Raw genomic sequence first — 16727 nt, 5'->3', positions numbered from 1 at the left:
ACTCTGAAAAACAAGTAGGAATAAATATGGCAAAGTGGGTATGGAGAGAAGAACACTGTTTTTGGCAGAGGGAATGTTGTGTATAGATGCCCAAAGATGAGAAAAAGAGCCTAGTGCAACATATTGTCTGGAGTATAGAATTCAGTGTGAGTGGGGGGCAACAGCTGCAGATGCCAAATGTGAAAGGCCTTGAATCTCATGGCAAAGAGTTTGACTTTATCTGAGTTAACTGAGGAGGGACATGATTTCTCTTTAAGAATGATTAAGAAGTTTGGTAACAGAGTGGAGGATAAATTAGAGGAGGGCAAGACTGAGGCATAGACGCTAGTTTAGATGTGCTCTAAGAGAGAAAGGTTGGAAGCATGGGCAAGGATTGTGGCAGAGGAGAAAATCCAGTCAACAAATATTTATTGAAGGCCTACTGTGTATCAGTGGAAAGAGGTAGATGATTTGAGATTGAGGGAGTAAAAGTGGCAGGTCTTGATGATTGTTTGGAATTGAGGGGGTTGTGGAAGGAGGAGGAGTCAAAAACGACTCCAAAGTTTCTGACCCTAGGGAACAAGCCAGTACTTGGAAAATTTGAATTTTGAAGTGCCTTGGGATGTACAGGTGGAGGTGTCTATGCAGGTGAATACTTGGGTCTAGTGCTCTGGAGAGAGGCTTGGACTGAAGATAGAGTTGGAAGTCGTCAGGTAACCATGGCTAAGAAAGGTAAAATCTGCTAGAGGAGAGAATGTAGAGAAAGGAAAAAAGGGCTGAAAAATGGAACACTGAGGAACTGCCAATATTTAGGGGGAAAAGGAAAGGAATCCTGTGGAAAGACACATTAGCTACCATCCTAGCCTCCAGGCATTTTGTAATTTAGATAAGACACATAAACATGAACTATTTGGTGACCAATGCAAATCAGAGTATAATTTGGTGGCGAGTTTTGTTGTTTTACATCTATGTTCAATGTGAAATAAAATTAGGTGGGTAGAGATAGTGGTTAGTGTTTAGGCCAGGGAGTAGCACTGGTAGTGCCTGCATTCAGTGGGGACATCTGGCCTATGGTTACTAGGAGGTTCAGACCAGGGGTAGAGCATAGTGACTATGAGTCTGCACTCTGGAGCCAGATTGCCTTGGTTCAGATCCCCACTAGCAGGCTGACCTTGGGCAGTGTAACCTTCTGTGCCTTGGTTTCCTCATCTGTAAAATCATGATGATAATAATTCCTACTTTATATTATGTGAGATTGAATGAGTTAATATGTGTAAAATTCTTAGGCTGTTTTATAAATGTCAGGAATTATTGTCATTTAATAATTGGTGAGTTGGTGGGTCAAATGAGAACACACAGGGTTTTGAGCAGGCTTTCACTGGTAAAGTGGGTGAAAAATGTCATGGGAGAATCCAAGAAGGGCATTTTCTCCCTGACTCCCAGCTGGGGGCAAAGAATGTCCTTTTAATAGAGGCTTTAAAGATGGTAAAGAGTTGTGTCTTGTACTTAAGTCTTGCTCTCCTGGTGTAGTAGTGAAATTTCCTCAGATCATGATTCCTGAAGAAAGTTATTATGGAAGGAAGTTTTTTCATAAGCTTTGTGAATATGATTTCACTGGATCCTTGGCCTTGACTTTAGGAGATCTTGACCCAGGATCAAGTTCTTAGGGGAGTGGGGAACCTTACGGAGAAACAGTCACTCTTGTACACTGATAGTGGGAGTGTAAATTGGTATAATCTTCTGGTAGATAATTTGACAATGTCTGTTACAATTAAAACGTGATTTAAAAAAATCTAGCAACTAAACTTTTCAGAATAATTTCTATAAAAATGCAAACACAAGTGCATGTTTTATGTATGTGGTGTTGCAGCACTTTTGTAAAAATGAAAATTTAAAATGGGATCGAATAATTAATGGACTCATACTCCGTGTATTTGTTTCCTCTGTCTACAGTGTAATAGTTTCCTGTTTGCTGTAACAAATCATCACAAACTTAGTGCCTTAAAACAATGCAAATGTATTACTTTACAGTTCTGGAGGTCAGGAGACCTAAAATTAAGATTTCAGCAGGGTTGTGTTCCTTCTGGGGGCTCTAGGGGAGTATCCATTTTCTTTCCTTTTCTAGTCGCCTAGGAATCCCTGGTAAGAGAAAAAAAGCAAGCTGTAAAACAATGTAATATGTTCCCTTTTCGTGTGTGTTTTTTTGGTTTGTTTGTTGAAAAAGAAGCAGGCATTGTGTCTATGTGTGTTTCAACATGCATAGAAGAGATCAGGAAGGATACACACTAAACATTTAAATAGTGGTTACTTCTGAGGAGTAAAAACACAAGGAGGTGTGGGGATGACTTTGATTTTGAACTATACATTTCTTGTATACAGTGAACACATATTATTGTAATTTTATTTTTATGAGTGTACATGTCCATAGTTGAAAAAGTAAAAAATACAAGGCTTATGGTAAAAAACCTGCAGTCCCTTGTGTCATCCCTTCCCATTCCAGAACCCTCTTTCCCAGAGGCATCTATCTTATGTTTTAGTATTTTTTTTCCTCTAGTACTTCCCTTCATATTTCTAAATCACAAGGGTATGCTATTTCTTGATTTTTCTATTTTAGATATCTTTGACTTCCTACTTATGAAGATGAAGTTTTAGTTCTTTTAAACCAAACAATCTCTATGCATATTTTCCTTGCCCTTTATCCTCTCAATAGAATTACACCAAAAATTTTGCTTGGATTAGTTTTCACTGGTTACTGCAGCCCTAGAACTATTATTCTTTGCTAACCCCTGTCATATATGTATATATTGGGATTACAATTCCTTTCTTGTATAGTTATTTTTCCCTCTGAAAAAGAAATTGTCTAGTCTTTTTCTTTTGCTGAGATTTCTTATATCCATGATTAACCCACCTCAAAAAAGAGAAAAGTTTTACTCTTAGGAGATTTACCAGCATGTCTTTTCCTTGGGAACCTCCTTCCTTGGAAACTCTGTCCTCTGGCTCCAGCCTGGATTTTCTTTCCAAGTCTGCAGGATGTTGGGGTCTCCCTTTACCATCATCTGTGGGGTCTTCTTCCACTCTGTTTATATTGGATCCCTTGTTTCCTGAAGCCCTTAATTCTTCTTTCTTGTTTACTCCTGGCTTTGGTGGAGCATATCTTCTAGTGGTTTTCTGAAAAAAAAAGTAAATGGGAGATCATTTTTTTTAAGGTGTATTTGAAAACGTCGTTTTATTTTTAAGGTTAAAAAATGGGAAAAATTCCACTAGACAAAATGGGAATGGGAGAAAAATCCAAATAATATTGGAGTTCATATGATGATTTTTCCCTTCAGAGGAATTACACAGGGAGAGACTAAGCTTAAATCCTTGGAGGACATGCTATTTTACATCCCAGCAGATTCCCAATGTTTTCTACATTGAAAGGAGGTCATAATATGCATCTTATCTTTTGACCAAAACCAGTGCTCTTTGGTAATTTTTACCTTTCGCTTGCCTCTTTTGCAAAATGGAGTCAATAACTGTCTTGGTTAGATGCAGATTAAGACGTAGCAAGATGCCAGGCACTACTTTTATTGTTACTGAAGTTGTTTTCTTATGAGAATGTAAAATCTGATGCCCAAGAATATCTTCATACATATACACATGGTTAATAATACGCTTAATTTTACTTGGAGTCCCATTTTACATCTTTTTACCATTAATGTTCTTTCAACATCTAATTTTCTACATTAAAGGCTTATCTGTAATCTACTTTTGATGAAAAACTTTTTAATAAAAGTTTATTTGATAGGTAAAAGTGGATTTATTTATTTATTTATTTTGAAAATTAATTAATTAATTTTGGGGCTGCATTGGGTCTTCATTGCTGTGCGCAGGCTTTCTCTAGTTGTGGCGAGCAGGGGCTACTCTTCAGGAAGTCCTGAAGGGGATTTATTTAGAGAGAAACACGCTCTACAGACGGAGTGTGGGCCATCTCAGAAAGCGAGAGCGGCCTTGGGAGAAACACGCTCCGCAGACAGGGTGTGGGCCATCTCAGAAGGTGAGGAGGGCCTAAAAGTTTATTTTTAATTACATGAGCAATATCTGCACATTATGGAAAACTTAAGAAATAGGGAAGACTAGAAAGAAAGAGAAAAAATCCGTAATTTTCATTATCATGGTATATTGTTTCTAGGTATTTTTCTATGCATTTTTTACATAGTTAAGATCATGATATATTCAAATTAGAGTCCTGATTCTTATACTATTACATATTCTTTGTAAATAATATTTTTAGATAACTATATTATTATGTTTAAAAGATACATTTATCTTTTGGACAGACATACTGAAATATGTACAGATAAAATGATATGGGGACTTTCCTGGTGGCGCAGTGGTTAAGAATCCACCTGCCAGTGCAGGGGACACGGGTTCGAGCCCTGGTCCGGGAAGATCCCACATGCCGTGGAGCAACTAAGCTCATGCGCCACAACTACTGAAGCCCACGTGCCTAGGGCCCGTGCTCCGCAACAAGAGAAGCCACTGCAATGAGAAGCCCGTGCACCACAATGAAGAGTAGCCCCCGCTCACTGCAACTGGAGAAAGCCTGCACAGCAAAAAGACCCAACACAGCCAAAAAAAAAAAAATGATACGATGTTGTTACTGAGTCCAAGCTTGTACTGCTCACCGCACAACAGGGCAGTAAATTGAGAGACTAGTTGTTGGGGCAAGGAACAGTGACTTTATTCAGAAAGCCAGCAGATTGAGAAGATGGTGGACTAGTGACCGAAAGAACCATCTTACCCTAGTTAGAATTCAGGCTTCTTTTATATTAAAAGGGGAGGGGGCGTGGTTGGTTGTTGCAAACTTCTTGGTGTCGGAATCCTTTGTTCTTGCATCTGTCCACTAGGTCAGGTCATGATGCTCCTGTAAACCTCCAATAAGACATGTTATTATCTGTTCTGCAATTTTATATCTCTGTGTGAATGGAAAAGTGTTATACCTTTAAAGGTCAGAGCCTTGGGAATGGGCTATCTTGTACATTTCAGGCTATAGACAACATTCTTAACTTGTAGCAAAAGCAATAGAATACAAAGGTTAAAGTAAAAGAAACAGATCCAATATGGAGTCAGATTTGTTCTCCCCTATTACAACGTTGTGAGTGTGGGTGGGAAATGGGCTGGGCATAATCTATATTTAAGCTAGGTGGTGGCTATGTGGAGTTTCATTATACTGTTGTGTCTATTTTTATATATGCTCAAAATTGTCCATAATAAAAAGTAAAAAATATAAATAAAAGACTACAACATTCCATTATGATCTATCTTAATTTAACTATTGTTTGTAGTAGGGCATTTCAGTTTTTCCCTATTTTAAATAACATTGCTGTTAATATATTTATATTTCAAAGAGTTTTCTTATGATTTATATGAGTGGAATTACTAGGTGAAAGAGTATGAACATTTAAAAAAACTTTACATGCAGGGCTTCCCTGGTGGCTCAGTGGTTAAGAATCCGCCTGCCAATGCAAGGCACACAGGTTCGAGCCCCGGTCCAGGAAGATCCCATGTGCTGCGGAGCAACTAAGCCTGTGTGCCACAACTACTGAGCCTGCGCTCTAGAGCCCACAAGCCACAGCTACTGAGCCCACGTGCCACAGCTACTGAAACCCGTGCGCCTAGAGCCCGTACTCCGCAACAAGAGAAGCCACTGCAACGAGAAGCCCGCGCACCGCAATGAAGAGTAGCCCCCCACTCGCTGCAGCTAGAGAAAGCCCGCATGCAGCAACGAAGACCCAATGCAGTCAAAAATAAATAAATAAAATAAATAAAATTTTAAAAATTATACAAAAAATAAATAAAAACTTTAGATGCATACACAGTGCTAAATTTCTTGATGCAAAACTTCAAAAGAATTTTATTGGATTTATAATTGTACTCATTGAGCATAGGGGTGATATTGCAAATTTTATTCTAACTTTTTTTTTGTTTTGGGTTGCGTTGGGTCTTCGTTTCTACCCATGGGCTTTCTCTAGTTGCAGCGAACGGGGGCTACTCTTTGTTGTGGTATGTGGGCTTCTCATTGCAGTGGCTTCTCTTTTTGTGGCGTGTGGGCTCTAGGGTGCGAGGGCTTCAGTTGTTGCAGCACGTGGGCTCAGTAGTTGCAGCACGCGGGGCCCTAGAGCATGCGGGCTTCAGTAGGTGCAGTGCGTGGGCTCAGTAGTTGTGGCGCGCAGGCTTGGTAGTTGTGGCTTGTGGGCTCTAGAGTGCAGGCTCAGTAGTTGTGGCACATGCGCTTAGTTGCTCTGCAGCATGTGGGATCTTCCCGGACCAGGGACTGAACCCGTGTCCCATGCGTTGGCAGGCAGATTCTTAACCACTGCGCCACCAGGGAAGTCCTATTCTAAAATTTTTAGTGAGGCAAAGTTTATCATTAAGTATGTTATACAGTAGGCTTACATTTTCTAAGTGTTTTTATTCATATTCTTTTTTTGAGTGCTAATAACAATTCACATAGAACTAGTACTTTGTAGTCTTAGAGAGAGTTTTCATGTCCAATAGATGCTATAATTCTTACAATAGCTCTTCGAACTATGAATTATAGAAAATCAAAACAAAATAGACTTTAAACTTTACAAATGTAATTATTGGTAGTAGTTCCTGTTACCACTAGATGGCCCTCTCAGCATGTACTTTTGAGCAAAAGTAGCAAGTTTATAGACAGCTTGAAGTTCCCCTATAGATCTTATTAAAATACATTTTAATTGGAGTTAAAAACGGTTTATATCAGGTTATATGATAAGCTTTTTTTAGAAGTAGTAAAGACATTCAAGGTTTAATTTATTAGTGGGAGTTTTTTGGATTTCTTCTCAAGAAGAATGGAGTATTAAACTAAATGGCATTCAGTACCATACACACAATATATTTTCAGTAAGTATTTTAAACATTCTTTAAAATTTATTGAATTTAATTAGGCTTCTCCATATGCTTGTGGAAAAGTTATTTGCCACACCAAAAAAGCAACCTTTTCTGCTAAGCCTTTAACTGATCTTAAGTAAATCCAACACTTTATCTCTGAGGATTTAATATAGAGGTAACGAACTAAGTAAACTGAGGGCTCGACATGGAACTATGGTCCCTTTGGTCAATTTTGTTGTCATAACTCAATTGAGTTCCTCTAAGGGTCAGAATTACTCTACTATGATGTGCATGTTCCTGTCCAGTGAGAATCAGGAGTGAAATTGCTACATTTTGGTATTTTTGTCATCTTAACTTTCACTAAATTTCTTGACAAGAAAATTAGAACAATCTTTGATTTTGGTCTTACTTGATCTCACATGTATTTTCTTCCATTGATTTTCAATATTATTACATCCATTGCTCTCTTTTATAATGAGTATTTTGTATTGCCCATTTTACTAACTTGAAATGAAAATCATAGTTAATATTAACTATCTGCACAACTTCAAAAAATCATTATGATGCCCTAATTTTAATGTAAAGGAGAAGTAGAAGGAAAGCAATTTATAATAAAATGTGTATTTCAATATATAAGTACTGGAGCAGACTACACTAGATGAAAAAAGAGGTAGTCAAATGCTTGCGCCTGTACATAGGATGACTATGAATCACTGTGAATGTGGTAGCTGTGAAAGCTGATTATAATACATATTGGTGATTCAGATACCCAAGTGGCATTGGCATTGGTGACATGATTTTCCAAAATGGTGAAAAACTCTTAGTAAAGTTCTGAATAAAACAAAGAGATGCATCGTTGCAGTCTAGAAAATTTGGGGTGCATTAATACTGTGGGAAAATTCGTTTTGTTTACATATTAGTTAAGTTCTAGTCTTAGATATATTCAGTGGGACCTTTGAAAGTCAACAAGACATGTGACAATTCTTTGCCATACCGGATTGTTTCCTGCATTGCTGGACCTCTAGTATCTCTGGCACTTGCCTTTTAATTGCTGATAAAGTATTCATCCCATCCCTCCTCCCAGTAATCCCTAAAATGCCTCTCTACAAATCCAAAGGGTCCTCTAGGGGGCAGTGCTGCTACCATTGAGAACCACCAATTTAAAAGTATCTAGCTACATTAATCTACACACCTGTATTGCTCATGGAATTTCAAAACCACAGTAACTTAAGCATCCTAGGTCCTTAAATATGATGTTTTAAATAGTTAAGAAAATTGCAGAATTATGTAAGAAGTTGATTTGTTCAAATGCATCATTGTTTTGTTGCAGTTCTTATAAGCAGATCAATGTGTTTGCTATTTTAGGTCCCTAGTAGCCTCCATATTCTTTATTTTTTCCACTCTTTCTGTTTAGTAAGTCAGTAGTATATAACTTTGTTTAATGTCCGCGTTTACTTAGTTAACAGTCACACAATTTGTCCCTTAAAAAAACCCCATTGTTTAAATTTGGAAGATATTACAGAAACTTTGTGAAATGGAGGCAAATTTTCCCATAATCCTACCACCCTAACAACTGCTAATATTTTCAGTATTTTGTTCTGTATATGCATATTTTGACATTCAAAAATTAGTTTTGTGTCTTATCTTTTCACTCAACATGGCATAACTTTTTAATATTATTATATAACTTCAAAACTATTATTTTAAATTACTGCATCCTATTCTGTTAGGTTCCACAATTTAACTGTTTTCCTACCTTTAGTTTGTTCACGTTATAAAAACATACACACATACATATTTTTTATCTGTTTCAGTATATTTTCATTTTTCCTTTAGGATAGGTCTTCAGAACTGGGATCATTTATTAGGTCATTAGGATTAGGCTAATATTTAACAAAAGTTACATTTTTTTATAACTTCTGTTAAATATTGCAAATTGACTTTAAAAATTATTTACTTCACATTTTTTGAGTATCAGTGATACTGAACATATTTACTCTTGTGAATTATTTCTATTTTCTCTTTTAGAAAGTGTGTGGTCTGCCCTTTGACTATTGATCTGTTGGGTGCTTGGTGGGTTTTTTTTTTTTTTCTCTTTTCGAATCAGACCTTTTAAATAATATTTCAATGTTTCTTACATTCATTTTTGTGCTATCTTTGATTTTAGTTTGATTATTTTATTTGTATTTTTATGAGACGACAGTTATTTACTTGTACAAGATAGTATGTGATATCAAGGAAAGAACATGGGATGTGGAGTCAAGAAATCAGGGTTCTGGAAGGAGATATTTATAATACATATTATATCTGACAAAGCACTCATATCCAGAATGTATATAGAATGCTTACAAATCATTAAGAAAAAGGCAGACAATCCAGTTTCTGAAGAATGAGGAAAAGCCCTAAACCACCACTTCATAAAAGATATCCAGATATTTAAACCATCTGGCAGTATGTATGCTGAATGAATGCAGATTGATTTTATATTACTGTGTAAGACATATTTAAAAATGTGTATTTGGGGGAAAGACTTACTTCATTGTAAAACCAGGTTAATATTAAATTTTGGTCATCCAGACTATAGAACACGGTCTTTGTTAGTATGGCCAGTTTAGATTTTACTGTATTTCTGTAGAAGAGAGATCAGTTTTTTTTTTAACCTTATCCTGCCTTTAGTAGAACATTATTATTTCAGATTCTTTGCCTATTGAATATGCTATTAATTCATATCCAGCTGGTACATATTCCCTAGGAAAAATCCTTCATTAAAGAACAGTAATCTCTTGATTTTAGTGCTTTTAGTGGGATTAAGGAATATTTTGGGTTCCAGTGACTCCACCAACGTATGAATGAGAGAATGGGAGGAAAAAGGAAAGGAAATCAGACATTCAAGGGTGAAAACGTCGTGAATGTCACAAAAAGGCATAAAAGACCCCCCACATAAAACCCACAAGTGCATGTGGTTGTTTTTCTTATTCTTCACCATAGGATATATTATGAATATTTCTATTCTTACAAAGAGAACAACCATAAAAAATTCTTTACTGTCTGGTGACAAATGCCTGTTTTGGACATGTACATCTCACCTAATCATGTGTGAGCCTCCCAGTATTAACGTCTGCTCCTGGTCACTCTTTTTATGTTTGGTTATTTCTGTGTTATGAAATCTACTAAAAAATACAATAATTTAAGCACAAACTTGTGTTCTTTTGGGGACATTTTTAAATCAACGTTTAATCAACCCTTTTAGATTTCCTAACACCTCTAATTATGTGATGCATTCTGTTCCTTTCTGGTATAAATAACCTCTCCAAGCTCTGTCAACATTCTTCTCACACACATACTCCTTTCCCTTCTTTCCTGAGTAATTCCTGTTCATACCAGATTGGGATATACTAATCAACCTGACATTCCTCTCTTATAATTTATTTCCCCTCAACTCAAAGAGTATTCACTTTTTTTTTTTTATAAATTTATTTATTTTATTTATTTTTTATTTTTGGCTGCGTTGGATCTTCATTGCTACATGAGGGCTTTTCTCTAGTTGCGGTGCATAGGCTTCTCATTGCGGTGGCTTCTCTTGTGGAGCACAGGCTCTAGGCGCGCGGGCTTCAGTAGGTGTGGCTCGCGGGCTCAGTAGGTGTGGCTCGCGGGCTCTAGAGCGCAGGCTCAGTAGGTCTGGCTCGCGGGCTCTAGAGCGCAGGCTCAGTAGGTCTGGCTCTCGGGCTCTAGAGCGCAGGCTCAGTAGGTGTGGCTCGCGGGCTCTAGAGCGCAGGCTCAGTGGGTGTGGCTCGCGGGCTCCAGAGCGCAGGCTCAGTAGTTGTGGCGCAAGGGCTTAGTTGCTCCGCAGCATGTGGGATCTTCCCAGACCAGGGCTCGAACCCATGTCCCCTGCATTGGCAGGCGGATTCCCAACCACTGCGCCACCAGGGAAGCCCAAAGAGTATTCACTTTTTGAGACAAATTCATACCCCAGGCACATTTTTTCTTGTGTAAATTTCAGGGGTTCCATATCTTCCCATCCCCACAACCTTCAAATTCTACCTGTTTGCCTTTCCTCCAGATACATATAACATCATTGAATAGTCTTTCTGGATTTGGGAACTTTCTTTTTCTAGAAGTGTCATCTTTTGAATTTGAGCATTTCTGATACTTTCAAATCTTTCTTCCCCTATGTACTCCTGACATGATCTTTCCCTAACACATATTTCAATATTTCTTATTCAAGATGACACAAACACACGTACACACACACACCCCCACCCTAGGCTGTGACATTTTCAGATATCTTGTATTCAGGATGTGGGGCATACTTACTTTATAGGTTCTTAGTGAGACACATACTCTATTGATAATACTGTTAGACTCTCTTTTCATTATTTTCATTGAGTGTCAATTGTGCCTTTTTTTTTAATAAATTAATTTTATTTATTTATTTGTCTGCATTGGGTCTTCATTGCGGTGCATGGGCTTCTCATTGCGGTGGCTTCTCTTGTTGTGGAGCACGGGCTCTCGGCGTGCAGGCTTCAATAGTTGTAGCACGCAGGCTCAGTAGTTGTGGCTTGCGGGCACTAGAGTGCAGGCTCAGTAGTTGTGGTGCATGGGCTTAGTTGCTCTGCGGCACGTGGGGTCTTCCTGGACCAGGGCTCGAACCCATGTCCCCTGCATTGGCAGGTGGATTCTTAACCACTGCACCACCAGGGAAGCCCTGAATTGTGCCTTTTTCTGAAAGAACTTACATGCACATTGCCTGTACGAGGGTTGAAAATACTTATTTTCAAATTCTGAGCACATTCACTGTTGCTAAAAAAAAGTTATGGTAGATTTATTTTAAATTTTGTACCACTTAAAGAGGGTAATATATTTACCTTATTTCTATTTACATTTGTGAGAAAACTTTATTGCTGCAACTCCTCCAGTGAAAACAGTTTTAAATTTTAGACAAGCTTTCTTTGCCACTTACCTCTTCTATTTTTTACCAGCTATGTTCGGAGAATTCAAATTAATTTTATTATCCTAGCTAAAAATTTGATAAGAAAGAAAAATCTGTTCCCAAAATTCAAATAAAAATTGCTTTTGTATGATCTGTAGTTTCAGAGGAACTGTATCACAACCTTTTGAAGGTCTAATTGAGAACTGACTTATTAGTAAAGACAGAAGGGAAAGAAGTTATGTCATAATGTATAAATGGAGATGTTAAATTCATCTATGTTTTGTTTAGATGTCCCTGGTAGATTTGGGAAAGAAGCTTTTAGAAGCGGCTCGAGCAGGTCAAGATGATGAAGTTCGTATTTTGATGGCTAATGGAGCTCCTTTTACTACAGACTGGGTAAAGAATGATTTTAATGTTGTGGGGTTTTTTTGTTTTTTGTTTTCTCCTCCTCCTCCCCCTCCTCCTCCCCCTCCCCCCCCCCTCCTCCTCCTCCTTCTTCTTCTTCTTCCTCTCATTTTTGAGTTTTTCCAGTTAAAAGTTTAGTCAGTATTGTGTTTATAAGTGGTGAAAATTTAATTTTTTTGCAAATTTGTTTGCAATTTTAGAATTATAGCTTGCTTTTAAAGAGAATGGTTCATATAATTTTTTTTATATAGACAACCTTATCCAAATATTCTGTCCACACATGGGTTTTTCTTTAAATTACGGAGTTCAGTAATGTAGGATGAATGTAAAATGTAGCTGCTTGGGATTTAATTTAAAGGCCTTATAAATAGCACAGGTAGAATTTATAATTCAGAAAAAACAAATTTGGTGTTAATGTTATAATTGATTCTAAAAAAGAAAAAATGTTTGCATTTCAATTGATACTTGTAAAACTATTGCAAACATCACCCAGAAGGAAGAAAGGAAAAGGAAGAGTTCTTAGTAATTACAGAAGGCAATTGTGAAGAAGACAGAAACCATAACTCTATTTAATTCTGCAGGTAAATCAAAAGGGATATTCTTGGGAATATGGAGGGTTAGGAATCTGGATTAACTCTCCCACTGGTAACAACTAAAAATTCCAGAGTTTTGATTTTGTTGTTTTTAGCTTACTTGTTCCATGTTCTTTTTAATTTTTCATTCAAAACAATATTCTTTATTATGGAAAATTTCAAACATAAATCAACCCCTGTATACCCTTCAAAAATTATCAAATCAAGTGAATCTTATTTCCTCTATAACCCCATTTACTTTCTTTGTTTAGTATTATTTTAAAGTAAATTTCAGGAACCATTTTGTTTCATCCATAGATTTCAGCATCTGTCTTTAAAAGATAAAGATTTTTTGACTGAGTATATTAAAAAAAAAATCTTAAGGGCACTGATGAGTTAGAAAGAAAGTAAGGGATTATCAACCTGAAAAACTAAGCAAAGGGCATAACCCAGAGAAATTTCACCCTTAGAACACTTGCTAACTCAGTAAATTTGCCAGTTGGTTTTCTACTTCCCTGGCATAGGTTACTTAAGATAAAGACCTGAGACTGCTCATAGAGGGAAGTCTCCTAGAGATCCTTTCCCCATAATACTGGAATCCTAAAGAGATGTACCTTCGTTGTAAGGGTAAACCAGAAATACCCCCTCCCTCCTCCTACCTGATCCTGCCCCTGCCCCTGTTGTTAGGGTACTGCAAGGAAAATGAACTGGCTTGAACTAAGGTACCAAATGGAGAGAGGAAGAATTTTGTTGATGAGAATTTGGAGTCAAAAGCCATCCTTTGCACACATTTGTGGCCTTAACTCATAAATACTTATGTATTCTGCAAAACTCTGAACTGAAGAATGAATTTAAAATTATCTTTGGACTAGAGGTTACCCTTGGTTCCTGACACAAGCAAGTGAATATCCTTTTTGGAGGAACCTGCGTTCATCCCACCCTTCATATCCACAAATGAAATTCCAAGGAAAATGAACAGTCAAAAATAACTGAACACTGGGACTTCCCTGGCAGTCCAGTGGTTAAGACTCCGTGCTTCCACTGCAGGGGGTGTGGGTTTGATCTGTGGTCGGGTAATTAAGATCTCGCATGCTGCGTGGTGCAGCCAAACGAAAAAAAAAAACCAACAAAACTGAACACACAAGGACACAAGGCAGCTTGGACAATAAGCCACTGGAACAACTGAAAACATAAGCAGACCTGTAAGGACTTTAGATAAGATTTTAATAGCAGATTAGGAGTAGCTGAAGAGAAAATTAGTAAACTGAAAAACAAAAAAAAAATCATTCAGAATGTGGTGCAGAAAAAAACAAAAAAATATAAAAGATGTCAGGAGTCATGAAGGCTAGTGTATGAGAAAGTCTAACATATGTCTAATCATAAATCCACAAGGAGAGTGAAAATAGGGATGAATTAATTTTAAAAGATAATGGTTTAGCTTTTCCAAGGCTGATGAAAGATGGCAGCTCACAGATTCAAGTAGCCCAGAAAATCTCCAGCAGGATCAATAAAAATAATCTATATCTAGACTCATCATAGTGATCCTGTAGTACATCAAGACAAAAAGAGCCTTCAAAATACCAATGAGATATCACCTCACACCTGTCAGAATGGCTATCATCAAAAAGTCTACAAATAAATGTTGGCAAGGATAGGGAGAAAAGGGAATCCTCGTGCACTGTTGGTGGGAATGTAATTTGGTGCAGCCACTATGGAAAACAGTGTGGAGGTTCCACAAAGAACTAAAAATAGAACTACCATATGATCTAGCAATTCCACTCCAGGGTATATATCTGGAAAAAATGGAAACTGTAACTCGAAGAGATACGTGCACCCCAATGTTCATAGCAGTACTGTTTACAATAGTCAAGATATGAAAGCAACCCAAGTGTCCATCAACAGGCAAATGGATAAAGAAGATGTGGTATGTATATGTACAGTGGACTATTACTCAGCCATAAAAAAGAATGAAATTCTGCCATTTGCAGCAATGTGGATGGATCTGGAGAGTATTATGCCTAATGAAATAAGTCAGAGAAAGACAAATACTGTATGATACCACTTATTTGTGGAATCTAAAAAATAAACAAATGTGTATAGCAAAACAGAAACTGGACTCACAGATACAGAAAACAAACTAGTGGTTACTGGTGGGGAGAGTAAAGTGGGGAAGGACGAAATAGGGTATAGGATTAAGAGATATAAACTACCATGTATAAAATAGATATGCAATAAAGATATATTGTACAGCACAGGGAATTGTAGCCATTATTTTGTAACGACTTTTAATGGAGTATAATCTATAAAAATACTGAATCACTATGCTGTACACCTGAAACTAATATAATATTGTAAACCAGTTATACTTCAATTAAAAAAATATCTATAAACCCTGAAAAAAAAAAGACAAAAGAATCTTAAGAAGGATTAGTGTCCATAATACATAGGGATTCCCATGACAGCAATGAAAAACAAGACAAAGAAGATAGGGCAAATGACTTGATATGGTACTTTACTAAAGAGAATGTTTGAATGACCAATAAACGTGAAAAGATGCTCAGCTACATTAATGATTGGGCAAATGCAAAGTAAAATCATGAAATACTATTGCTTATCCATCAGATAAGCAAAAACTAAACAAAAAAGTCTTGCAGTACCAACCGTTGGTGAGGAGATGCATAAATTGATAGAAACATTTTGGAGGACAGTTGGGCAGTACCTAGTAGATTTGAATGTGTACATACCCTCTGGCATAGCTATTGAACTTCTAAGAATATTTCCAAGGGAAGTTCTTGCTCATGTACTTGAGACATGTATAAGACTGTTTTTAGTAGCAGCATTATTCATAATAAAAAACTGGAAACCTTAATGCTCAGCAGTGGATTGGTTAAATTGATTTTGGCTTATTCATTTGGTAGAAATCATAGAGCAGAGAAAATCAGTGAACTATACTTGTATTCATCAACATGGGTGAATCTTATGATATTAAGCCAAAGAAGGCAAGTCTCAAGAGAAATACATGCAATGTGATTCTATTTAAGTAAAGTTCAGAGCAGGCAAAACCAAAGTATAGTATTTAGGGATACATAGTAATTTAAAAAAAGCAAAGTAAAGCAATGTTTATTACAAAATTCAGACTAGTAATTACCTCAGGGGTTGAGGGAAGGGTTTATTAGGGAGTGGCACGTGGGAAGATTCTAAATTGCTGGTAATGTTTTATTTCTAGACTGTGATGGTATTTACCTTATTTTCCTCCTTCAAACTACATATATGTACATATATATATATTTTGTATCATCAACCAAAAAGGTAAGGTCTCGAGAAGAAAAAATTACAAAAGAAACCATTATATCACACTGAGCAGAACTCATGGTTGCTAAATAGGCTATGGAGATATTTCATTAAATATTAGAATTTAAGAGTATAGAAAGGGCCAGTTTTAGAAAAGTACGATAGAGCATGGAGAAAGAAAGGATTGTTTAAGAATCTTCTTTAATCTGCTGGAATGGCCGTCCCTTAAAAATACAAGGCTTTTAATAGTAATAAAATAATTATTCCCAGGGTAAATGATTTCCATTTTTAACATATATTGAGAGCACATACCTAGCTTTGTATTATGACTCTTACTTGTGTGACTTCAGGCAAATTAGTAACCTCTTTATGCCTTATTTGTTTTTTTTAAATTTTTGAAAATTTTTATTAGAGTATAGTTGATTTACATTGTTATGTTAGTTTCAGGTATACAGCAAAGTTAATCAGTTACACATATATCCACTCTTTTTTTTTTTTTTTTTAAGATTCTTTTCCCATATAGGCCATTACAGAGTATTGAGTAGAGTTCCCTATGCTATACAGCAGGTTCTTATTAGTTATCTGTCTTATATACGGTAGTGTGTATATGTCAATCCCAATCTCCCAATTTATCCCCGCCTTATCCCCTG

The 16727-nt window shown here is 36.8% G+C and overlaps 1 protein-coding gene across 3 annotated transcripts in view; it reads left to right on the top strand.

Moving 5' to 3' along the window:
• Positions 1–16727, top strand: part of GABPB1 (GA binding protein transcription factor subunit beta 1) — a 67704-nt gene that overhangs the window by 25555 nt on the left and 25422 nt on the right. For all 3 annotated transcript variants that reach the window (XM_068551461.1, XM_068551468.1, XM_068551477.1), the window contains exon 2: positions 12098–12205. In XM_068551461.1, the coding sequence (XP_068407562.1) occupies positions 12098–12205 (108 nt within the window). The remainder of the gene's footprint in view (positions 1–12097; positions 12206–16727) is intronic.

Source organism: Eschrichtius robustus, chromosome 1 (assembly GCF_028021215.1).
Source record: "Eschrichtius robustus isolate mEscRob2 chromosome 1, mEscRob2.pri, whole genome shotgun sequence".
Taxonomy (NCBI): domain Eukaryota; kingdom Metazoa; phylum Chordata; class Mammalia; order Artiodactyla; family Eschrichtiidae; genus Eschrichtius; species Eschrichtius robustus.
Note: the sequence above shows the minus strand (reverse complement) of the source record. Positions and strands in the feature narration are given on the sequence as shown.